This window comes from Bombus bifarius, unplaced genomic scaffold (genome assembly GCF_011952205.1).
Source record: "Bombus bifarius isolate JDL3187 unplaced genomic scaffold, Bbif_JDL3187 scf7180000009770, whole genome shotgun sequence".
Classification (NCBI taxonomy): domain Eukaryota; kingdom Metazoa; phylum Arthropoda; class Insecta; order Hymenoptera; family Apidae; genus Bombus; species Bombus bifarius.
Window position 1 is genome coordinate 271,754 of NW_022885326.1, and position 26,076 is coordinate 297,829.

A 26,076-nucleotide genomic window follows, 5' to 3' on the forward strand; every position below is an offset into this window, starting at 1 on the left:
ATTCAAAGTCGATTTTCTCGAAAACAAAGCCTCAAACGAAAAATTTTTATTCTATATTTTCGACTTCTTTTTTCGCGTAGAATCACCCCCTTTCCGCTTGTACCATCAGTTACCAACCACCCTGTATATATATTACGATTAATAATTTTCAGTTAATATTATTTGCTGCTAAGGGAGGAAAATATATATATATTTATCATATATTCATTGCACATACATATATATTGTTATATTTTTTTTGTCATAAAACAAACTGTATTAGTCTTGTTTATTTGTTGTGTACTGCATTACAATAATATGAAAACACTATAAAAACTTAAATTCAGCACTATTAGTAATGATAATAAAAAAACAACTTCCAATTTCTGTAACAAAAAATATCAATTAATGTTGATTATCAGTTAACGCTTATCGCATCAATGTAATTTGCTAAATTTAAAAGTGTTAGGCATACATATGATAGATATCATCACACGTAGTTTATCGTAACATACGTAAACACGTGACTAAATCTGATCTTAATGTAAAAATTGTACAGTGTAGGTACAAGAAGAAAATTAACAGTTTTTGGAACAATTATATTTAAGCTTTTGTTCATGTTAATATTTATCTCACTGATTCGTTATGGACTTTGGAATAAGTATATTTCATAAAGCCAATTGTAGAAATTATTGCCTCAGATTCGCAAACACATCTAAACGGCCAAGACGTGCGTGAAATAATAAAAGTTGGTTTTCTCGATGTTACAATCGCATTACTATTACACAAAATTATAGTTATATTTAAAATGTTTAAAACTGAAAAATAATTTTATATTTTTACTCGTGAAGAGATATCCTTGATATTAAAAATATTTGATAACAATTTTAAAAGAGAATCATGCAAGAAGTGAAGGTGTTAGATGGTGGATTTTCTACACAATTAGCAACTCATGTTGGTGATATAATAGATGGTGATCCTTTATGGACTGCACGATTTCTTGTTACGAATCCTAATGCAGTTATTTCTACGCATTTGGATTTTTTAAAAGCTGGAGCGGACATAATTCAGACAAACACTTATCAAACATCTGTTGATGGTTTTTCAAAGTATATGAACCTTTCAGAAGAGGAAGGTCTTAATTTGTTTTCTAAAGCTGTAGATTATGCTAAAGAAGCTATAAATTTATACAAAGAAGAGATAAAAAATAAAAGAAATGTTATAAATGCAAATCCACTAATTGCTGGATCAGTTGGGCCTTATGGAGCTTGTTTGCATGATGCTTCAGAATATACTGGAAAATATTGCTCAACTGTGTCAGAAGAAATTCTTATGAATTGGCACAGACCACGTATTCAAAAATTAATAGAAAGTGGCGTTGATATGTTAGCTATAGAAACAATTCCATGCAAGCAAGAAGCAAAAGCACTGGTTAAATTATTGACAGAGTTTCCAAATAGTAAAGTTTGGTTGTCTTTCTCGTGTAGCTACGATGGAAAGAGCATAGCAGATGGCTCTCATTTTCAAGATATAGCACTATGGTGTTACAAGGAAGCCTTGCCAGGACAAATTTTAGCAATTGGAGTTAATTGTATCGCACCACAAAATGTAACTTCTTTATTAAAGGGAATAAATGAAAATTGCAAACAAGACTTTATACCACTGGTAGTATATCCTAATAGTGGTGAAAAGTATACAGTAAAACAGGGTTGGGTGAAAAAAGGAGAAGGATATTGTTTACAGGAATTTATACACGAATGGCTCGATTTAGGTGTTCGATACATAGGTGGATGTTGTAGAACAAATGCTGTAGATGTGAAGAAAATACGAGCAGAGGTAGAAAAATGGAAAAGTAATTAAATGTTGAAATTCTATTATATATATTACACATTTACACTACAGGATAAAAATAAATCCTTAAGAATATGAGCAGAAGATTTATTAAAATATTTTTATACATATTTATAATTAATATAAAATATTTCTCCTATAATCATTTATGGATTACATTTTATATTGGATATATTTTAAGAAACTTTCATTTTTAAATGTAAAAATATATATGTATAAATAAATTATATAAGATTTTATAAATTATATAATATATATATATATTTAATGATCAAGCCTAATAATATAATTAATAAAATTTAAAGGTTTTTAAATATTCTTTATAATCAAAGCTCAAACAAAGAATATGTCAAAAGATTCCATAACTATTTATTAAACATGTAAAAAATTGGTTACAGAACAGTATAAGTTCCTTATCTATCAAAATACATTCAATTTATTAATATAAATTATATATTATTTATATCATATTAAAAAAATTCACATTTCATGTATGAAAAAATATTTAAACAAAACAAATACATACTTCAATATTGAACGTTTCACAATATTGACATTATTACAAACAGTTATACGTAATGTGAATATCTATATATTAATTCTCCAAAGACTGGAAAATATAGACCAATTCATTACCTATATAATATAAACTTCCTTCTACATTTACATTTACATTTTTGTTTTCTATATCAACATTAAATACACAATTGGGTGGAATATGAGTTTTATCTTTTAATATATTACCGGTCCTAGTCTTTATCCTCGGTCCCATGAGAGGATCATTATAGCGATACAGAGAAACTGACGATGGATCTAAAAAAAAATAAACAATTTAGTGAATAATGTAGGTTAGGTCAAATCAATTTGATTTATGCATACTCTTTATAATTTTGTTTTCTTTTAACAATCGTGATATTATATCCTCTATAGTGTCTCCATCTGCTATTATAATGTCCGTTCTAAATAAACCACTGTACTTCTGTGGATTTATGATGCATACTGACACTCCTTGCTTAGTAGAAAAATTCATGTAAGGTGCACCTGGACAACATTCTTCCTTCGTTTTTTCTGGAGCTTCATCCGTATACTTTATCACGATATCCTCTAGCTAGATGTGAATAGAAAATTATTAAACCTAATAAGAAATATTAAAAAGAATATAATACTTACATCTAATGTATTTTGAAGATATTTTTTGTTATCTTGGAGAATCTTAAACTCGTCAAAATCTAACGTTAAATTCAATGCACTTAATCCGACAAGTTGCATTTTCTCTTTCATAACTTGTACAAATGGCATTATCCGTTTCGTATGTTTTTTTAATTCCTGTAATTTTCCCAATTCTGTTGCAATAATTTTATTTTCTGGTAGTTTATTGTCATTTTTCTGAAAAATAATTTTGCATAAAATATTTTAGTATAAACACATAAATTAATTATATTCATAATATTCACATATGGTATGAACAAATGAGTAGATTAGAGCTTAACGATTAGTAACTTAGAAAAGGATAATTAAAGCGGGTGAGAGTGCGATTGGTAAACATAGGAAATAAGAGAAAAAATACTAAGTTGGAAATATGTCCTAGGCGATAGGCGAGAATTATATATAATAATAAAATATTTCGAATATTCTATTATATATTACTTACAAGATATAAGTCTTTCATTGTAGATAAAATAGTACTTTGCCAAGGAGGATACGTTTTAGCTACCCAAATAGTACCTTGATTAGGTTTCTCTATAACTGATGTTTCATTTTTTCTCTTAGCTGCTTTCTTTGGCATTAAATAATTTTTTAAGAGAATCCTAAATGAATGTGCAGCATCCATAAGATATTGTGATGATTTTATAAGAACTTTATCTATTTCGCCTACTTGGGGCCATTTGGCATTTAATATACTACCTTCCTATAAAAATGATATTTCATTACTTTAACATTAATAAGTTCATTATTGAATTTTATTTATTTCATTTAAATTTGTTGTAGTCATTGCTTAGAAGTTGCAGTAAGTAGAAAAAACTTACTTTACCAATTAGAGACCACACATGTTCTGCTACATGTGGACAAATTGGAGACAAGAGAATAATTTGAAGTTCTATGAATTTCATAATTAATGTCCAACTAATGCCATCTAGAGAACTCAATTGTAAATATTTATCTCTTGCTGCTTGTAATTCAAAGAATCCTGTTCTTAGTGCTTCTTTGTATAACATTTTCGAATAATTTTCTCCAGTTTCTTGTATCTTCAGGTTCATTTCACTGACAATTGTGAGCTTAATATAGATTTTATAAATTTTTCAAAATGAGACTTTATAAATATTTTCATAAGTACCTTTCGAAAACTTTGTCATTAAATGTAGATGATTGTCTTTGTTTATAGGTATCTTTCAAATCCAATACTTCTTTAACCCATTCAATAAAATTATATAATCTAAGAATTCCAGCATCAGCCATGTTTTCTACGAAATTAGCATCTTCTACTGAATCGCCAGCATCGGCTAGACAAAGTCGCATACCATCTGCAGAAAACTTCTCTACAGCTTCAGCAAGTGTCAAGAAGTTACCCTCTGATTTAGACATCTAAGAAAATTACTTGTTATTTTCTCAAGTAATTGTGAGATGTATTAAGAAAATCATATTTCTTACCTTTGCTGAATTTAAGAGGAGATGACCATTTGCTCTGATACCTTTTGGCCATAACTCAGATTGTTTAGGCCAGATTGCAATATGATTATAAATGAAGAACGTTAGATGATTTTGTACTAAATCTTTCCCAGATACTCGTAAATCTACTGGATACCAATAATGAAATTCACGTCGCATATGATCTAATGCCTCTTTCTTTATATCTGTTTTCGGAAACTTTACATCTTTGAAAAATATATAATCCCATACTTCGGATGTCATTTCATTAGCCCTATAAAAAAATAATTCAAACATAATTTCTTTTTATAAAAAAAGCTAATGTTAATTAATAAATAACTAAAAGTCAATATTAAAGCAAATAATAATAATTTTAGTAGAAATTTGGAATTTTACTTTATATTGTAAGTATTTGGTTTGTCGCCTTTGAAAGTCCCTCCTTGTAATAAATGTGCCACGGTATAATAAGCCATGTATATTGTTGAGTCTGAGAGTGATTCTATCAACCAACTTTCATCCCATGGTAATCTAGTACCTAGAATTTATACTTATAATACTATATGCTAGATAAATTACATAACGTCTTTTCCTTTCGAAGTATGTAATCTTACCAAGTCCGTAAGTTCTTGAACATGCATATTCATGTAACCAATTAAGACAGGCTATAAAATTCTTCCTCACTTCTTCATGGAAGGTATTGAGATTATTTAAAGCTTCCATTGCTTCGTTTCTCCAAGTTTCTTCACCATAATCCAAATACCATTGGTTACATAAAGCTACTACACACTCATCATTTGATCGGGAGATTATAGTTTTTTCAGGTTCATAATATATAACTGCTTTTCCTTCATTTATCAATTCTTTTTGTATTAGCTTTTTAACTTCTTGAACTTTTTTTCCTTTATATGGACCAACTAGCAATATACCATCATAAAATCCTTTCAGATATACCATTTCTTTGGCTTCTAATAGTTTAGCTGTGTCATTTTGAGATTGGATTTTTAGCTTATTGTATAAAAATACCGCAGATAAATTCCCGAATTCGGGTATTTCGAGAATAGATATCTATCATATACAATTTTGTTAATTACATTTTGGCTTATAATTTGATACCTTTATTATTATAAAAATACACTACACTTACAGGATCATAAGGCAGCACCATTTCATCAGTTATACCATATTTCTCTCTAAGAGCTTGTTTCTTTTTTAGATCCGTTAAAGCTGCATAATCATCAGGAGAATCGCTAGGTACAGAGGTAACAATTCCAGTACCTTTGTTTTCTTTAATAGTTAACATTGGTAATGTGTAAATCACTTTATTAAATGTAAGAGGTGCTTCTAGTGGTAGTCCTAATATGTCCTATCAATTTTATATTATTTATTACATGATATCATTATAAGCAGATTTTTCCTTATAAATAGTAAAGAAGGAATATTACTTTTCCAGTAAGTTCTAATGCAATTTGTATCTTCCCCTCCTCTTTAAAGAAATCTTGGTAAGCCATATTTCGAGCTGCTCTTTTTGTTGAAATATAAACATCTCCATTCAATAGTGTATAAGCAATGTAATTTATATCTGGATGAACCCAGCAATTTGTTTGACCATACATTGTTTCTGGTCTTAAAGTTCCAGCTACTAAATAAACTGGTTTGCCAGAAAGAGATCTATAGGAATATATGAAATGTTCAATATTTAGATCAAATTTTGTAAATTTTTTGTAATACCTACTTTAAACTTGGAGGATAAGGTTCTCGTAGTTTCATTTTAATTAGTGTATATTCTTGTGGTCCTACACCTTCTCCAATTGATCTGTCGTGATCCATACAAGGTTGTCCATCTTTTGGTGAATAAATCGAATATCTTTTGCCATATTTTATTTTGTTTCTAGCTTTTAGATGTTGAAATTGCCAACGCACAAATGAATCAAAGAATGGATTTGCATCAGTTGTAATAAATGTTCTGCGCCAATCCACCTAGAAGAAGTTTCACATTGTTTCTTTTTTAAAAAATTATTACATATTTATTATCAAGTTATATATTTTTTCTTACATGTAGACCAATTGATTTTAGATCTTTCACAGCAAGAGGTGGAAAATAGTCTAACCAATATGTAGCATCAGCAAATTTCTTGATATCCTCATCTTTTAAGCCAAGTGTTTGCATAATTTGCCATTGATATTTTGCAGTAACATTTTTTGCAACTGCTTTACTCTAAAAGTAATAATCATTTAAGAAATAACATATACGAATATTTTATGAATTAATAATGGATTCTTTACTTTTGTTCCTTTGCTTTTATCTTTTATTATTACATCTTCTATAACTTCCTCAATTCTCTTTTCGTTTGGAAATTGTGGTGGATATCCATATAATTCCATTTCTCTCTTTAACTTATCAGCACATGCTTTAATAGGCATACCAGTACAATGAAAGCCAAATGGAAAAAGGACTTTCTTCCCTAAAAGACGGTTGTACCTTATCGCAAACTATAAGTTATACAATAAATTAAAACTGTTATTTAATTTATACTTGTATAAATTATCTTGTTGTTATAAAATGCTTACCTCACATTTTGATAATGAAAATGTGTGACCAAGATGAAGTCTTCCATTCATGTAAGGAAAAGGAAATGTTGCAAGAAACTTTTCGTCAGAATTTGTCTTTGGTTCCAAAGGTGCATCTGCCTCAAATATTTTCTCAGCTTCCCATTTTGTTTGCACATCTCTCTCAATTTTTTGAAGATATTCTACTTTAAATGTCCCCTTCCTCTCTGTTGCCTATTTGTAACAAATAATTATACATATTAGGTTGGTATATATGAAATGTTGTTTCTTTGAAATTTGAATTTGACACACCAATATTAAATATTAAATTTTATTTTATTGTCAATCACATAAGAAATTATAATCAATATTAAGAATATTTACAATGAATATGAAAATTTAATAATTAGCTGCCATTAATAATCAAAATACTCGAGAAATTTTTTTATGAAATCTTAAATTTAGAAAAATGCCATGAAAGCTTTTAGAAAAATAAATTTAGTGTTTGAGAAGGTTAAAAACCTATTTCGTTTGGATAATTTTTAATGCATAAATTATTTTTAAAAATATTGTAAATAAAGTTTGTATCATAAATTCTTATTTTATACAGCATGTAAATTTAATAAATAATTTTAACTAAAAGAACTTCCAATTTTAATAAATAAGTAAATATATAAATTAAAATATAAAAATTATACAAATAAGTTAAAACATGGATTTATTAAATAAGATTTAATTAACATTTAAAATAAAGCAATTAATCAAACAAAATAGTTCTCTGTTTAAGTAATACAAGCTAAGTGATTGAATTTTATTAATTACAGCTGGTACATTTTATCCCTATAGAGGTTATTTATCTTAAATTGTCAATTACTATTCAGATTCTGATTAAGTACAGTAATAATGAATGAATATAGTTTCCAAAAAAGTAGTATTAGTACGTACCATTTTGTTAAAGTTACAAGTTCCAACAAAATCTGACTTAAGTACGTAAGTGTTGAATACCATGTGTTAACGTTCTTACAAGATACTGAACAGGTTCAATAGAAAATGATGCAATTTACACAGAACATTAGATTCGACTAGAATCAAACATACTATAAACTCTTATAATCCAAGTTACAGTACCGCGCCAAAATAATTTACTTATAATTCTCAATGAGAATTAATTGTAAATAGTCTACCAAATAAAAAAAAATTACACAGGTAAACGAATAGATGATAAATGTTTCATTAAGTGATACAGTGCTTGATAAAACATGAAAGTAAAATTTTTAAACAAATTTTACTGAACTATATAAAGAAATCTATATCAGAAAAAAATATTTTCATGTATATTTAAAGTTATCCATATATTTTATTTAAAAAGTTTTTAGTTTATAGCTAAAGTAGTGATAAGAAATACTTATTTATCAATTTAAAATATGTATTTCATTACGTATTATCACAAAAAGGCAACGGTGGCAATGAAACAGATTTGGGGAATTGATCAAAAGAAATTCAAAGAGATTATAATAAAAAAATACGAATGTTCGATTGTCTATATACGGGACAGAAATCTGGGAATGGAAAGAATGGAACAGCATAGAAGCGGTACAAGATAAATACTTGAAATGGATCTTAGGATTTGACTGGAATACACCCAGGTATATAGCAAAAGAAGAAACTAAAAGAATGAAACTGAGAGTAGAGACATAAAGGAGAGCGGTGATGTTCGAAGAAAAAATAAAATGGGAGTCTGACAATGAAATCCTAAAAGAATGTTTTGAAGGAGATAGAAAAATGACAAGATAAGTAGGCAAAATGGGAAGAAGAAAGGAAAAAGTATTATCAGAGAAATGGAATAGCAACGAAAGAAATAAAGACGAAAAGCGAGGGAGGAATCAGTATAGCGATGGAAACGATAATGAGAAATGTATATATATATAATATATATATATATATATATATATATAAGGATAATGATAATTCAATAAAATACAAGGATTGTGATATAATAAATGATATAAGGAATTGCGCGTGGTTGGATTGCCAAGATATTTAACGGAAAGAGAAAGTAAAGCGGAAAAGAAGCAAAAGATCATAGCAAGGTTTAGATGCGGGAATGGGGAACTAGACAACAAATATTAAGAATCGAAATAAAACGAAACATGCAGATTTTGTGAAAAAGAATGTGAAACAGTGGAATATGTAACGAGGAGATACAAGAAATTAGGAAATTACGAATCTGGGAAGGCATACATGGACGGAGGTATCTACCGAAAAAAAGAAAAAAAAAATTTGCAATTCAAGGGAGCAAAGGGAGGAAAATAATCATGAGCAAGGAACCACGCTAGAAAGCAGATATAGGACAACAACGAAAAATATAGTAAATAAATGTTATCAAAATATAGTATAACAAGAAGTAAATGTAAGATGTATGTAGAACACATTGTATCCCTTGCAATGGCGAAAGGCAAGCAATAACATTTTACATTATGTATTAACAGAAAGAAAATTTAACTACACGTTAAAATTTACAGCGCGGTAAAATTTATATAAAAATGCAAGATTTTTATATATTTAAGAATTAGTTTCATAAAATGAAAGTAAAAGATAGTATATTAGAATAAACACCAATCTTCAATAAATATGAAAACAAATAAGTTTTTAGTAAATAAAAGGTTTTATTTATCGTAATTTATTTATATTTATAAAACATATTTTAAGAAGCATAAATGGTATTAATTTTACTTCACAGTTCTTTATAAACAATACGGATTTTATTGTTATTCCACATTATACGTTTATATAAATATGCTTACATACGTGTAACTGATTTTAAGCCTAGTATCGAAAAACATTTTTCCATTATAATTGCAGTAGCTTCTGTTAATAAAATACGGCCGATATTCACGTTCACTATCTCCCCAAGTTCGTTTTTTTCAACGCAATAACAGTTATCATAAAATTCCGAAAAAGCGCATGAAATCTCATAACAATACTCGCAGAGGTGATGCAAATATAAATTGTTTGTAATTTTTATTAGTACATCAGGAAATTTAATTAATACTTTGGCTAACTTCCACTCCTTCTCGTGTTCTAGTGAAATTGGAGTATCCTCTGCTATTTTACGTAATTTTTCCTGCGAAATATTAGCAGCCCTTGCAATAGAACGTATTCTTGTTAAAGCATATAGCAAGTACACTGCGGTATTGCCTTTATCTTCCAACATTTTATCAAAAGAAAATACGTATTCGTGATTTCTGTTATGCGATAAGTCTGCATATTTTATGCACCCATAAGCAATAGATTCTTGAGCAATTTTTAATTCTTCTTCCGTAAGTACTTTGTCACGTTCCTTTTCTATCAGTTTCTCTAATGCTCTCTTCAAACCTTAAATAATAAATAGGGATGTGAAAAAATTGTCCTAACTATAACATAATGAATGTTTTATAAGGTTTCATAACTTTAGAAAGTAAATTACCTTCATCAAGTAAATCACTTAATTTTACTGTATCTCCAGATCTAGTTTTAAATTTCTTTTTATCATTGCCAAGAACTACACCAAATCCAACGTGGTCTATTCTATGACGACTTTCTATAATACTTGCTCGCTTAGCACAGTTCTTTAATACTTGAAAATGCATAGATTGACCAGCATCTGTTACATATATTACCTATATATAAATAGAATAGACACAGATATAAAAATAATATATTTTACTAAAATATAATATTGAAATATATGCAAAATATACCCAATCTGCTTTTTCTTCTTCTATACGTTGCTTAATAGCCGCCATGTCTGACGTATCATAAGTAAAACCACCATCGGATTTTACAATGGTCAGAGGAATTTCATTATTCTGTTTGCTCCACATTACTTTTCGTCCTTCATCTTCTTCTAATAGCCCTTTCGCTTCTAAATCTTTTACTATAGCTTCCATATGCTTTTGATAAAAAGATTCCCCTCTTTCTATCAACTTGATATCTAGACGAGTGTATATCTTCTCGAATTCTATATTTAAAACATAGGTATTTTACATTACAGTTATAAATATTCCAGTTTTTTAATTTTCGCTTCGATTGTTTTACCTTTTCTGGAAACATCACAAATTAGTTGCCATGCTTTTATCATATCAGAATCAAATGCTTGCAACTTAACAACACAGTTGTAAGCGCGCTTTTTAAATTCTTCATCTCCATCGAATCTCGTCTTTGATTCCTTATAAAAACTCTACAAATTTTATAATAATTTATTAAAATAGTTCTTTACAATTATAATATACATAGAGCTAATTGTAAAATAAAAACGTATTTAGAATTACTTGAAGATCCGTAATAGGTGGAGAGATAGATAAATAATCAGGGAACTTATCTTGAAGATGCGCTATCAACATTCCAAATTGAGTACCCCAGTCACCAATATGATTTATTCTCAATACATCGTGTCCTAAAAATTCTAACAATCTTGCAATGCTATCTCCAATTATGGTAGACCTTAAATGTCCAACATGCATTTCTTTAGCGATATTGGGACTAGAGAAATCTACAATTACTTTTTGTCTTTTTGTATATGGTGGAAATGCTTTCCCATTTTTTACTAATGTGTTTAAGGTTGATTGTGCAAATTCCCTTTTTAAATATATATTTATAAAACCTGCACCATTGACTTCCAACTTGGAGATTAAGCTTGATTCTCCCACTTTTGACATAATGTTCTTTGCAACATCTTGCGGCTTTGTTCGAATTTCTGTAAAAATATAAAAATAAGTATATCAATATACCCAATATATTAAAATTTAATATTGACATTATTATATATCAATATTTGTACGATGTCTCTTACCATTGTTATTGAGTTGTTTAGAAAGTGGCATGGCACTGTTACATTGATAATCTCCAAATTTTGGATTATTACTAGATGTTATAATTACTGGAGGGTCACAAACATCAGGATATGCAACTGAGATTGCTTCCTTAAATAAATTAGATAGCGTATCATATATACTGATTACATTGTTCTCTGTCATTTTCAATTTGTTTCCTAACTTTGCTCTTTCAGCTTTGACAGTCTGTTAAGATCAAACAAGAATGGATCATTATTTTGTTCACAATAAAATGAAAGTCATAAAATTATTAGAAGTATTTTAGATAAAACAGACCCTCTTTAGGATAGCCACTCTGTATTTTAATTTAATATTTTCTTGTTCTAATTTTACATATTCATCTATAGGCACAGAATTTATCATAAAATTATTAGTTGTGACATTTTGTCGTAAAAATTCAATTTCTTTCCTTAAAAGAGCTATTTCTATTTCCTGCAATGTACATATGTAAACTTTATAACCTATATAGGGGTTAAATGACAACTTCAAAGATTACATTTCGCAGATTTTGTTAAATTCTTAAACAGCAAATACAAATCAATAATGTACTTTACCGCCTCGGTTGCTCTTTTGTGGAAATTTTCCAAATTTATGGTGGTCATTCTATTAAAAGTTTACTTTCGGAGATTTTACAAAAATAATGCACGCGGATCTTCCAAAAAATCTGATTTCACCGTTACTTAATCCAAAATTCGGAATCAGATCATATTAATAGTAAATTACAAATGTAAATAATATATAATATGAAATCAAATGTAAGAAAAAGATTTAAAAGATTTTCATAATTCTATGTATATAGAGATATCTGTGTACATGTGTACTTATTTAAATTATAGTTCATATAAATTAGCGGGTCTTCTTACAGAAAATATTTGCATAATTTTATTGTACAAAAATACAAATGTATTCAATAAAAAACTAAAAAGTCATTTAATTGACGACATATATATTAATTTTTTCCGGAAAAATACATTTAATCGATAGATAAACATAATTTACCTGCTAAAGAGCAGGAATTTTTCATAATCGCTTATGCAATATCTGTATAACTTTTAAGAAAAAAATTTGAAATTAATTTAAATGATAAAAAATATATTAATTTTTATTCAAAATTATACATGTAATGGAACGTGAATTAAAATAAAATGAATGGAATTACTAAAAAGATATAATTGTAAATTGTAAAATATTATAGGATGTAAAACAAAACAGATTTTGTTGACTAAATTACTTAAAAGGGTAGTTAAAGAAATAGAATTTCTTTTTATATCAATTATTTATTTTCCATACAAATTATAAACATGTTTTTCAAATACTGTACATATACTGAATTCTATTATATTTTTAAACCTCTAATTTAATGATATATCATTTCGTTCTTTATTTACTTGTTAAATCAACTACTTTGATCCTCGTTTCGTTTTATTTATGATAATATACAGGTAGATCCCATTCTTTCTGATCATTACTTCATTTAATCATTTTTATAATCAAGCTCAATTCTTTGATATGGCAGTTCCAGGATATGAAGAAATATAAATTGCAAATAGATCAGTGAGTTTCCTATTTTTGTAAATAATTTAGCTATTATAAGAATCATAGTCGATGTTTTCATAGAGATAGTAATTTCGTAAAGTTAAAATTAAAAAAATGGAATTATTTTCAAATCAATATTTATTTAATACATTATCAATATTTATTTAAAAACATTAATATTTCGACTATTTTATTACTGTAATTTTTAATGACTAAACAAATTACCATAAACAAATAATTTTTACACACGAGTCTCTATGAAAATACTGACGAAAAACTACTACACCTTTTTTTAATTTCAAAAGATTTTACGGTTTACAATAAATGAATTTTTTGTTCTCGTCAGAGTATTTTATGCAGTACACAAAACGTAATCACTGGAACTTTTTCTTTTGATGATTTCTTTTTTATGTAAATATGTACAAAGATATTTAACAAATTTCGTCGGTTTGTCATCGATCGTATCATGTATTGTGTACAGTGCAAATCCTTTCATTTCCTCCCTAATCTACTTCTGCGTTTTTTATCTTTATGGATTTCAATTTTTTTCCTTTTTATCTGATATCATCAATATAGAGTGAGAGAGTGCTATTTTCTATCTTCACAGAAGACATAGATAAATATATATTTTTATAATCTTTCCTTATAAATGTAATTCGCTTATTTTAAAATCATTATTCGTTAATGTTAATAATATTAGTGTCGGTGCTTCTTTTTTGCGATTTCAAACTCCTCCCTTTTTTCCTCGTAATTTTTCTTTTTTGTTAAAGTAAAAATTCGCATAACCAAAATGATATTTGAGTATCTTCTAAATATATTGCATAATTCCTTGCTTTTTTAATAATAACGATTTATTTCGGGTCGAGTTAGAACCATCAAATGTTTCTTTATTTAATTAACATCAACAAATTCATTCTCATCGCAATGTATTATTATTTTCGTTTTATATTCTTCCATTTTATGTTTTTCTATATAAATACTCTTCAAATATTAATAATTATTAGTAACAAAAACTAACAATCAAATTTGAAATCAGTCACGATTTCCGAAATTATATTAATGGTTCCAACTCCGCCTTAATATAGACACAATTTAGCGCAAAATTACAATTTATAGATATAATACGTAAAAACGAATCTTACAATGAATTATTACAAAAAAAGGTAACAATAAGTAAAAACTGCGAAAATTGTGAAAGCTGCCAGTTACTGAACGAAAGCCACATATATTATTATTTAAATATGTAATTTCCTTCGTTATTCAGTCAATCACTTAGCGAATTTAATTCTCATCCCGAATAAAAAGCGACATATTTCTGACTAAAAGAGAGATCAAAATACATTGCCACTTGTTGCGTAAAAATTAATTAAAGTAAAGAATACAGTAAGTATTAATTATTTCCTTAAAAGTATACATAATTTGTTTCTGTATTATCTTAATATTCACTGCTCCATAGGCAAGTCCTGTTTCAGAACAAGGAATTGATCAGATTAAAGAATACGAAAAAAAGATTCCTGTGCATTCACAATATGTGTAGTCTCTGTGAGAGATGTGATTAAATAAAATTAACTGTAGGATTTTTAATATATGGTCCTCTACTCTTTTATGTGATCGTTACTGAAAAACAGAATCTGAATGTCAAACATTTCTGGTCCATACATCGAAATGATATTAAGTACGAAACATAAACAAGGTTTTGAATGAACTCTGTTGAAAGTGCGCTCAAATTTAGAGAGCTGCGATGAAGTCACGTTATTACGTAGTACTTGTTCATCAAAAAACTGGAGAATCACGCTCAAGGATCGGATTTTATTTTTATGCTCTTGAACTAATTTCAATGTTCTTCGATTGAAAAGCATTAAGATGATTGTATCACCAAGTTAGAGAGAAGAATATCTCTGTTCGATGGACGTCGTCCGTATCTAGTGCGCGCAATCGATGGAATCTGATGTACTCGCTTCAGTAAATGTGTAGTAGAAAGATAAAAACAAACGAAGTACGCTAAGTAAGAAAAGTCATTCGTGTAAGAACTATAGAAAGAGGAAAAGAACAAAAAAAGGAGAAAAAGGAAGAAAGATTTTAGAGTAAGAAATAAAATGATTACAGGAAATACAAACACATCCCTCTAATCTAAATGTCGCTGCCTAAGAGTGGGTGGGTTTGCACAGCTGTAAGTGCGTTTATTAAAAGACTCTTTCAAAAAGTAAAAATCATTATTTTCTTTCATCTGATCATTGAGGATTAAAAAGCTTTGCAGCAAAAAATTCTTACTGTTAGTTGTAATACAGCTAAGAAAAAAAAAAAAAGAAAAAACAGTTCTACCAACAAAAAGCTTAAGAAAAGATCTGTTGTAATGATTACTCTTCAACCATAGTTGGTTGGATAATTAAAAAAAGAGAAAAAGAGAACTATAATGATAATTGTAAGCAAGGAAACTTAAGAAATCATAATGGCATTATCTCTCTATTCAACTTCCATTTCGTTTAAAACTTAGAAATCACTTAGATAACTTTATACACGATCATTTATAACAATGTAAATCGTAATCATTGCATTAATATTTAACATATATATTCTTATATGTAATATATGTATATCTGTGTGTGGATGTCTTGTCTGATCTATTTCCTAGTTTAATAATAAAACTATAATACTAAATTATGTTGGTACCACGCCTTTCCGAGATCAGAGTCTGCTTCTCATATTATTCTTATTTTTTATGTATTTTTTCTATTTTTTTCTCTTCTTCATTTTGGTATGCATACACTATATATCCCCGACACGCATTTTTTTCCATACCAAATTTATTGTCGTTAATTTCAACTTAACTTTTATTATATCTCTTTTATTAAAATCGCGACAAATTCGATCGTTTGCAAGCGAATGACGGAATATTCATAAAATATATATATTTTATATATATATATATATGATTATATCTGTTTTAATATAAAATTTACAATTTCGTCATCTGGAACGCGCTTCCTGCGGACCACAAGCAGGAAATCCTTTCCACGATACGTTAAAACACGCGTACCAATTCTTTTTGTTTTTAGTACAATTTCTTTCAGCTTTTTGAATCAAACTCAAGCTCGGGCTGGCCAGTACTTCGAACGTGTGAAGGTGTACATGTATCCCTGTATGTATGTGTAATATATTTATGTATCGTGTATTTCAAGTTCTCTTTAAGGAGTTTTATAGAAAATGTTCGGAAATACTGAACAAAACAACACCTAATTAGAATTAAAAATTACATGATAAGATTAAAAATCATGCAAAAAAGTACATTTATACAACAATCGCCCAATCTACTTTCTGTTTGTAAAAATAAACATCGAATAAACACATGATTCTATATGTTTCATATATATTTTTTCCCTTCATTTAATAACAGAACATTTTCGATAGAAACTCTGTTATACATAGATGCGAAATGTATGTACTCATGTATAGTAAGAGCGTGTTTACAATCATGTATTCACGCTTAACCCCTTGAAGCGTACATTTTAATGACCTTCACAAAAATTTACAATTTAGAAAAAATGAGAAAATAAAATCTTAGAAATATTTACATATTTCATATGTAGGTGAATTAAAATCAAATTTTGGTATTCACACAATGCATGATATGAATATCATATTTATTCTACAAATATCATATTTATATCCCTGGTGAAGGATGAAAAGACGAATGTGGGATGAAATAAAAAGAACTTAATATTGGTAGTTGTATAAAATAACCATAACACTTTAAAGGGTTAACATTTTTATGTATAATCGTGTGTATGCGCGTATGGATGAATTTTTTTGTGTGATGGTAGGCACTGATGGGGGTGGATGGCTGCATGGCGAGCAGGTTCAAGCAGGCTAATCCTTGATCAATCTGTATATGTGATGCTGTGCACCGTGCTCGGACGTCGACACCTCAAACACGTATGCTGTGCACAATAAAGTTTCCTGCGTATCCCTGTTCGTTACAACCTGCAATTTAAAATAAGAAATCAGAACATTTTGATATTTATAAAAAAAGAGGGTAGTAGATCGATTTTGCACATCGCTGCCGAAAGCTTAAACAACAATTTAGGACACACAGTGTGAACTCAGAATTGTTTCTTTCTGCCTTAGTACGTTTAATTTAAAATATATGTATATTAGATGTATTTAATTCTTCAATTGCGTATTTTTTCTGCTACAGTATATTTAATTTTTAGAAACAGCAGAAAGAGCACATAATTTAAAAATTAAATATACTCCATATTTTTACGTAAATTATTTACGTAAATTCTGTATAGCATAGAATTTTAGAAACAACATTTAGAAAAGTAAATAATTATGTATTACTTTATTTGAATAAGCAATTGATTTTTCTTCGAGTTATATTTTACTACTTAGCTGTGAAATATATTATTATTATTATTATTGTTTAGCCCGTGCCTTTCGGCTTGGACGAACTTTCGGTTTTACATCTCTTATGTCTAATTCCCTTCTTATATGTCTAGCTGTGAAATATAATAATTCCTTCTTTTATTTAATATTTTGTATTTGAAGAAATATTTTCTGAAATAATATTTAAAATAATTCCTGATTCTACTATGGCAAAACTGTCAATTCCATTAAGCTGTAGAAAATTTAGAAGCAAGTAAGAAATTGTATATCATACCTGGAGAATGGTGAAATTCTCGAGAACGCTATTCATCATGTACTTTTCCGGCAGGTGCTTCAATTTATGTATAAAGTTGATCATATACTCGCACATAGGTGAACGACTAATACGATAGACGAACCTGCCATTCTCGAACCTAGCATATTCTGTCTCCACTTTTTCCACCACCTGTTTTCCGAAAGAGCAGACTTTGGTCGAACACGTTATCGTCATGTTCTCGTTACTCTCGTACCTATAAAAAAACAAGTTTGACCAGTGCGGAAGATTCCTTTGGTAATTTTTGATAATTAATTAAAAATTATTTTGGAAAAAATGGAAAATTGGTCCCAATCTTTGATAAAATCTTTATTTGATGTTTATTCGCTCAAATACATTTTTTTATCTTAGAAATTTATAAAGATAATTACACATATATATACGCATTAGAGACTTTACTTCTGCTCGGTCAAACAACTTCAAACACGAAATGAGAGACCAATACTACCAACGTAACGATTGAATGTAAAATTGAGTAGAATCCAATGTATCCGTAATTCCGTAATTTAACGTATTGAAAGGAATTCCCGGAATTAATGTTACCAATTTATTCTGATTAGAGTAGATTTTGTGCAATTTTTCCATGAAATAGAGAATAAAATAAAAACAACAGCCGATGGTCGGTAATTAAATTTCAGAAAAAACATAAACCAAAATCACAGTACAAATCCAAGAAAGATATATCAAATAAAGCTTCGAATACTAATGGTTAAATTCAAATGGAAATTTATCAAAAAGTGTCATTTGAATCGTATTAGATCAAATTAAATTACGTAAAAAGAGAATTGAATGTTCTTTCTAAATTGTGTCAAAAGAACTATAAAAGGTGTATAAAAAAATCTTATATATTAGTTCATAAGTGTCATTGCCGTCTAAGATTTAAGCTGTTTCCGTAGAATGCGTATAACTGTAATATTAATGAATTGTTTCATCTATTAATGTCCTAATCTATGTTCTCATTGTATTTCTTTTATCATGTATACCTCAAATCTAATCATGGAAAAACACTTCCTTTTGTTTTACAAAAGATATTGCTTATTTCATTTAATGCGTGCTGCAAGAAAAATTAAAAGTTCCATTAAATGACAAACGGGACAATTAAAGACTCGTAATAAAAATTACATTCGCCTATATTTGTCTTCTTTTAACGGAAACAAAAGATTATTTTAATTTATCTTAAATTTCTGTTCAAGGTATCTCAATTTTCAAAAAAGTTCAAATAATTTCATGAGCCATTATATGTCCTTAAAATTCTCTTATGTAACCATAAAGTGACATTAAAATCAAAAAATGAAAGAAATGTACCAACTTATTATGTTTTTATGAACTTCAATTAGTAAATTACCGTGGGAGACGGCCCTGGTTTGTTTTAGATCTTTATTAATTAAGCATTTCATTACTTACTGGCTTGTTACGCCGTAGAAGGCTCCAGCCTCGTCCTGAATGTTCGTATTGAGATCAGCCCAGAATTTAACCAGGAAGAAGGCCGCCTGTGGTCCCTTGTCGTAAAGTTCCTTCAGGCCGCCCTTTTTTTCTGGGAACTTGTCATATATTTGTCTGACATCAACAGCCTCTAGCAATGGATCCGCGTAAGTCGCGGATCCTCCTATGTGGACGAACAGGTGCTTGTGGTACTGTAAAGGAAAAACACGGAAAAAAAACAATTCGAATTGTTCGTCGAGATGAAAGTGCGACTTTCGGTCAACAACGCCTATCCCTAATTACTCCAAGCATTAATTTAACGGGGGTAATCTAAATTACTAAGTCTTTGTCTCGCTTTAAATATCAGCCAACACTTTGAGAACTCGAAATGAGCGAATAACTATTTGACTTTATCGCGACTACTTCGTACAGATGGAAAAAAGCTCCCGTTAATCTGGATATAACTTTGAATATACGATTTCTTAAGTGGTATAACCCTTTTCATAGTTTTTCTTTTATACCGGCAGAAAGTTTCAACCAAGATGTTGTAAAAAGATTAAAGAAAGTTAAAGTAGGAATGGTGTGAATTCAATTTTTATTATACATAGATATATGTACACCTATATTCTAATTTTATGAAAGACAGTTAATTGAAATATCGTTAATATGTTTCCCAATGTTATCAATATGTTGTTTTTCTTATATAATTTTTTTTCTAATATAAGTTTATATTTATATAACATTTCTTTCTTATTTTTAATTATAGAATATACCAGTATCATTTTGCAGAATATGTACATCGAGTCACCTTGTATATTATTTAATTAATAGTTTTGCTATTTAATTTTACATATACATTAATGTATAAATCGTTAAATGTGATGTTTCGAAAGCATTTATCATAAATAAAACCACTTTTGACATGTTTATTCAAATATACAATATATTTTCTATAAAGAAAAATAGAGATTACAAGTATAATACAATGTATGTAAGTAGTACTATTACAAATTTTTCCCTCAACCGTTTATAAACATCGAATGAAGTAATTATTAATATTATAAAAATAAGAAGTTTGTTCATTATATCTACGTTATCGTAATATATGTTATTCTAGTAAGCTTTTCATGGTCTTTAAGATTTTTTCTATCTAATTGTTTCTTCAATCATGATTTTTTCGATTATATTTTTATTCCTTTAAAAAGTTTTTCTAATTTTGAGTTCTAATAAATCTGTATGTATGAACGATGAAAGCTGGCTCATTTTTGATTCACTCAAATGTTTTATATTTATTAGTTTAAAAGCTACATTTAAAGATGATATAAAATATTTATTACCCTTAAAATTACATTGTTATTATTCTATCAAACTATAAATGATTGATTTATGAATCTATGGTGATTTTACTTTTGATTAAATTTAGCTATTACTTGACTGTTAAATGTACAAAAATGTACAGAGTATATGTATATGTATAATATGTAAAAATATCCAAGATATGTAGGATAAAATATATAAGATAGACGAAAGTAATGTAATATGTAAAAAGATATTCATGATATAGTATGAATAACATGTATGTACGGTATGTATAATCCACGGGAGAATTAACAACTTTTTCTAAAATCTCCGATTTTAATTGCCCCAAAATTAAAAGATTCAAAAAACAAAAGAAGAAAAAGATTGAATCCAAAATAATTCAATGACCTTCAACAGGATTTAATTTTTCAAATCCCATTAGCACCTACAAGCGTCATATTTTATCTATTTTATAATACAGTGGAATCTCTGTAATTTGAATCTCTATAATCTGCGAACATTTACAAGGCTATAATTTAGTAGAAAATATGGTAAATCTAAGAATATATTAGAAACATTTGAAAATTATTATTTCGTTTGAAATTTTGAATTGTAAGGAATTTATACATTTAATATACATACATATATATACATAATATACATATGTATAATACTATCATTCTCGCTATGTATTCTGTTTCCATTTTTTTGGTAGTTGCATTATTAGGTTGTAACATCAACGAAAATGTCCGACTTCATCATACTAACTTCCCAAACTTTTCTTTCCCTCAACAAATATTTTTGTTTCTATAGATCATTTTATATATCATTTCAAAAGAACGTAATTGCTGTTCAACATGTGTTCAACAATATCTAACGAATAATATCAATTCAAGAAAAATTGTCTATTCAACGAATATATACATATATTTATATACGCTTTTTATACAAAAATGATAACATAAGGATATCATGTAAAATGTAGCGCTATCGAACAGGATATTATTCTTTATAGAAACATACATAAAAAATAAAGAATAAAATTTGTTTAAACAAACTTTCGCTTCTTAGAAAATCCATCTTTATATCTACATTATTTATGCGTACAACATGTATATTGCATTATAATCTTACATAAATACAAAATTCTAATCAATTAATCATTTTTTCCTTGATACTTCTGAAAATTATATAGTCGAATCTAACTCGGATCCTCTATAATTCAAAAACCTTTACAGATCGAAATACATATAATCATACTTTACCTTGAATTATTTGTTACGCATTTAGGTATGATGTTTTACCTGTTTAACTCGAATTTAAGAAGCTTAACTTTTACAAGTCAAAGTGCACGTCTATAAATCTGCTGTCTTTACAATTCGATAATAGGTAAGTACACGTTGCGATGAAAAATCGTATTTCTTCACATATATCCTATACGACGCAAACTATAATTTATCTTTTTAAGTAAATAATTGGCCTTTAAAAGTTGAATTTGTCTTCCTAGAAACTCTACAATTCGGAAAATGTTAATCTTTGTAGAATTCCTCTATAAGCTGTTTTTGTTTGAAAAAATTTCTTTTATTCCAAAAATTCGATAAATCAAAACCTCTTCAAAGTACCTTGAGATTCGAATTATTAAGGTCTGACTGTATTTTATATATATTTCAAAATAAATTCTTGAAGTTTGTTATCTTGCGACACTCAAGATAAAAATTACCGGAATTTTGAATTATAGGAATCGAAAGTTTAATTCGTTTTCATTTTTACCATCCGTACTTTTTTCCACTTTCTGTACGAAGCAAATGACCATTCATCTGACAGTCAAGCTGAATATTTGTGGACATTTTATTTTGCGCAGGAGTACTTACAATATCCTGGTCTCTCTGTTGCTCCATGTAGGCCGAGAACTCTACAAGCCTAAGCTTATGGGTTGCGATGGCACGTCCTTCCCAGGGCGGGGGTGGTTGAGCCTGGACCATGTCACCGCTTGAAACCGCTGTCGCTGGTTTTCCGGTATACGCCGGCTGCGAAAACGGTTTGACATCTTGTGACGTTCCTGGCTGCAGACCCGGTTGCCAGAATTGCTGAAAACAGGACATCTGCTTTTTTCCCTTTGTAACGCTGAACAAATTTACCAAGCGTCTCGCCATTCAAGCACTACGATGGTTACGGTTAGTATTAGCATATATTTATGTTTTTTTAATCACATAGATATTCACTTTTATTTTTACGATTATTTTTCTTTATTAAATAAAGGTCATATTACTCTAATTGATGAACTGTTTACGGGGAAAAATTTTGAATACGTCTTCACGATGTGATTTTATTTGCCTTTCTCATTTCTTAGTGAAACAGTAGTTTGTAAAATATAAGGTGAATACACTTAGGCTTGATGCAGACGAGCGATTTGCGTCAGCATTACCGCTGCGTCGCGCTGCGCCGTGTCGCTGCAATTTGCTGCTACTTTTTGGAACAGCATATATTTGTATGAAGCAGCTTACACGGGATGCAACTTTGAACGGCAACTATAGGCAGTGAGTTTGCCTCCAACCATACAGACGTTCGTGCTGCTTGGCCACGAACGAAATGCTGACACTCGACAGTATATTGCTTTATATTAATTTATATAACTCGATCTTTTTACAAAAGCGGTTTGTGGCTATTATATTACTTTTTGCACTTAATTCATCAAAAGATTTTGGGGTCATATGAAAATAATTACAAAATTTTCCCTCATATCAGTAATAAAGGAATGTATTCAATATTTTCTCCTTGTCATAGATTGATATAGTCTTAAACAACACATATGAAGAAAACGCAATTTCTAATAATTCTTAATAATGAATTACCGTATCCATGGATAAATTCTAACTAAACAAATATACAATGTGAAAGTAAACGCAAAATGCTGTGGCAAATTAACGCAAAACGCTCTTGTAAATTGAAAGAAAAATTGGACGCGTAAAGGTTGTGGCAAATTGCTGCGACGCGTGACGCGTTGACGCAAACTGTTTGTCTGCACTGGATTTTATCATTTTTACTGCATTGTCTTCCATAATTATAAAACCACCCTAAACTTTTCAATTCTTGTATTTGAAATCATATTAAGGAACATTCCTTCAGAAAAGAACAGGTTATTGAAAATGCCTCGATTGAAATACGAAGCACTAGAACCAAAGGGATGCAAGTGCTACTTTTGACATTTTCGAATTAAGAACAGAAATAGTTAGTTAAATCGTTAAATATAATATTGTAAATAATTTAAGTAATTCAGCTAGAAAAATTATCTGTTAAACAAATAATATCGAAATAAGTTCGTATCAAAGGGATGCAAGTAATTTATATTACGCATAAACTAAAAGATGCAATTCGTTAGAAATTTGTGTATACTATATATCAAGCATTAAATGTAACTTCATTTTCATGACTTTACGTGGAATTTTTTTAATAGCTTTGAATTTCAAACTCAACTTTTTCGATATACAAGGAAATGTCACTTGCATCCCTTTGGTTCTAGGTACCTCTACATATGACTAGACTGCGGATTTTCCTGTCTATTCAGATGTTTATGAATATAATTAAGAAAATAGAATTTAGATAGAAAGTTGTCTTATTTACTGAATATTATAGAAATTACTATATTCTGAATATTTTATGCATTTTTATAAATTATTTGCATTTTACATATTTCTCATAACTATATTAAAATCCGTAGTCTAAATATGACAAATACTTCCCGTACCAATTGTATATATACTATATATTCCATGACTTCTTAATTTCACAAAACTAAAATAGCTTCGAACATGTTAGTTGTTGATCTTGAAAGAGAAAATGATGTATCTTCCAGTTTCTAATGCTGTATTGTGATGCTTTTGCATCTTTTGCAAGACTTTTGCAAGATAAATTTTACTATACGTATATTTAACATGTTCAACACGTTCAACTTTGTAGGAAAGTATTTTCGATCCGTGGATCATAACTCAAGCTTTATATATATAAAAAGTATTTCTTTTTAAATATTTTGAATTTTTGGTTACTTTTTGTACTTTACAATCTCATCGCAATATATTTAATATTAATTCATACATATAAATCCTTGATATACAAATATTAAAATAAAATGAACACTGATGTGCAAATATATTTATGTATATATAAAAAAATTTCTGAACAATTGTTGTCAACCAATAATGCATACTGTTTATTGGAAGCATACAGTGACGAGCGTGTAAATAAGAAACTTATTAATTGTAAATAAATGCTTTTGAAATATATTTCTCGTAGCTTTTAAAGTACTATACACGTATGTGGAAATTTTTTAAATTCCTATCCTAATAGCTACAAACTAAATCAACATTGGAACTACCACAGTAATCGAAATAATCAATCTTAATTGGTAGGTTTACAACTGTACAGTTTTGAGAGTTTAAATGAACTTTTCTTCCTTGCATTAAGTATATATCTTTTCATGTATTTCACAATTCTTTTAGTACAAATCTTATTGGTTAGTCAGTTTTAAATTTGGCATAGCTTTCTCTATTTACATGCTCGCTATCGTAACTTATGATCCACTAATTAGAAATATCAATTGAACATATCAAACAATGCAGTTTGTAGGTTCCGAAATGTAATAGCAGGAAGAGATTTCATTTTTCTTTGTAAGCCATCGAGCCCTTGGGTGAGCAATCATCGTCACACTTTGCAATAGGGCACAGAAAAATTTATCATAAGAAATGAACATAATACTAAATGCACGAAAAATTAAATTACAAAAAAATAAAAAAATATATGTATAAGAGAAACGTACGCGCATAACAATGAAGGATATAATATATATAAATAGTAACTGTATTACGTGAAGAGAGAAAGACAGTTTGGTAAGACACAACGACGCCTCACAACAGGTAATTAATGTCCAAAAATTTCATATACAATATGCACACTCGTATATGTATGTGTATATATGCCCAGGTGATATACATACGTAAAAAAGATAGAGCAACGGACAAATTGAACAATACACAACAAGGGCCCCCAGGGGCGTAGCAGCAGAGAGCAAGGGGGTTCCATTTATATGAGGATGGTTAGTTCTTTTTGCATAAGCTTCCATGAGAGAGAGAGAGAGAGAGAGAGAGAGAGAGAGAGAGAGAGAAACAGCAGGAAGAATAATAAGGAGAGTAATCGAAGGTGGAGATGGTAATTTCAAAGTCGCGTAAATAC

The 26,076-nt window shown here is 28.7% G+C and overlaps 4 protein-coding genes across 13 annotated transcripts in view; 1 reads left to right on the top strand and 3 right to left on the bottom strand.

Annotated features, from left to right (window-relative positions):
- The first annotated feature begins 245 nt into the window (after positions 1 to 245).
- LOC117215681 (homocysteine S-methyltransferase YbgG-like) lies at positions 246 to 1,906 on the top strand. The gene has a single exon (XM_033462085.1). The coding sequence runs from the start codon at positions 880 to 882 to the stop codon at positions 1,837 to 1,839; it is 960 nt and encodes a 319-aa protein (XP_033317976.1). The 5' UTR covers positions 246 to 879; the 3' UTR covers positions 1,840 to 1,906.
- Positions 1,907 to 2,406: 500 nt separating this feature from the next.
- On the bottom strand, positions 2,407 to 8,131 carry LOC117215678 (leucine--tRNA ligase, cytoplasmic). Of its 2 annotated transcripts, XM_033462074.1 has the most exons (16): positions 7,969 to 8,131; positions 7,045 to 7,257; positions 6,760 to 6,966; positions 6,530 to 6,691; positions 6,209 to 6,453; positions 5,919 to 6,144; positions 5,621 to 5,839; positions 5,088 to 5,541; positions 4,873 to 5,011; positions 4,480 to 4,750; positions 4,166 to 4,413; positions 3,858 to 4,092; positions 3,482 to 3,739; positions 3,001 to 3,216; positions 2,710 to 2,938; positions 2,407 to 2,643 (listed from the first exon to the last, which is right to left on the bottom strand). In XM_033462074.1, exons 1-16 carry the CDS (start codon positions 8,029 to 8,031, stop codon positions 2,426 to 2,428), a joined length of 3,603 nt encoding a protein of 1,200 aa, XP_033317965.1. In that variant the 5' UTR covers positions 8,032 to 8,131; the 3' UTR covers positions 2,407 to 2,425. The 2 variants fall into 2 exon arrangements, with proteins under 2 accessions (XP_033317965.1, XP_033317966.1); XM_033462075.1 differs by lacking the exon at positions 7,969 to 8,131 and having other exon boundaries at positions 6,760 to 6,938; positions 7,045 to 7,183.
- A 1,632-nt stretch (positions 8,132 to 9,763) lies between these two features.
- Positions 9,764 to 12,696, bottom strand: LOC117215680 (arginine--tRNA ligase, cytoplasmic). Its single transcript, XM_033462084.1, has 8 exons — positions 12,449 to 12,696; positions 12,171 to 12,326; positions 11,855 to 12,080; positions 11,334 to 11,758; positions 11,101 to 11,242; positions 10,764 to 11,023; positions 10,490 to 10,682; positions 9,764 to 10,398 (listed from the first exon to the last, which is right to left on the bottom strand). The coding sequence occupies exons 1-8, from the start codon at positions 12,494 to 12,496 to the stop codon at positions 9,824 to 9,826; spliced, it is 2,025 nt and encodes a 674-aa protein (XP_033317975.1). The 5' UTR covers positions 12,497 to 12,696; the 3' UTR covers positions 9,764 to 9,823.
- Positions 12,697 to 13,151: 455 nt separating this feature from the next.
- LOC117215669 (protein scalloped) overlaps positions 13,152 to 26,076 on the bottom strand; it is a 338,791-nt gene continuing 325,866 nt past the window's right edge. For 8 of the 9 annotated variants that reach the window (XM_033462050.1, XM_033462058.1, XM_033462053.1 and 5 more), the window contains 4 exons: positions 22,722 to 22,937; positions 19,534 to 19,763; positions 18,091 to 18,325; positions 17,276 to 17,411 (listed from right to left, as the gene is read on the bottom strand). In XM_033462050.1, coding sequence (XP_033317941.1) covers positions 17,298 to 17,411; positions 18,091 to 18,325; positions 19,534 to 19,763; positions 22,722 to 22,937 — 795 coding nt within the window. In that variant the 3' untranslated portion in view covers positions 17,276 to 17,297. Of the gene's footprint in view, positions 17,412 to 18,090; positions 18,326 to 19,533; positions 19,764 to 22,721; positions 22,938 to 26,076 lie in introns of all 9 variants that reach the window. The other variant, XM_033462054.1, reaches the window with a different exon arrangement.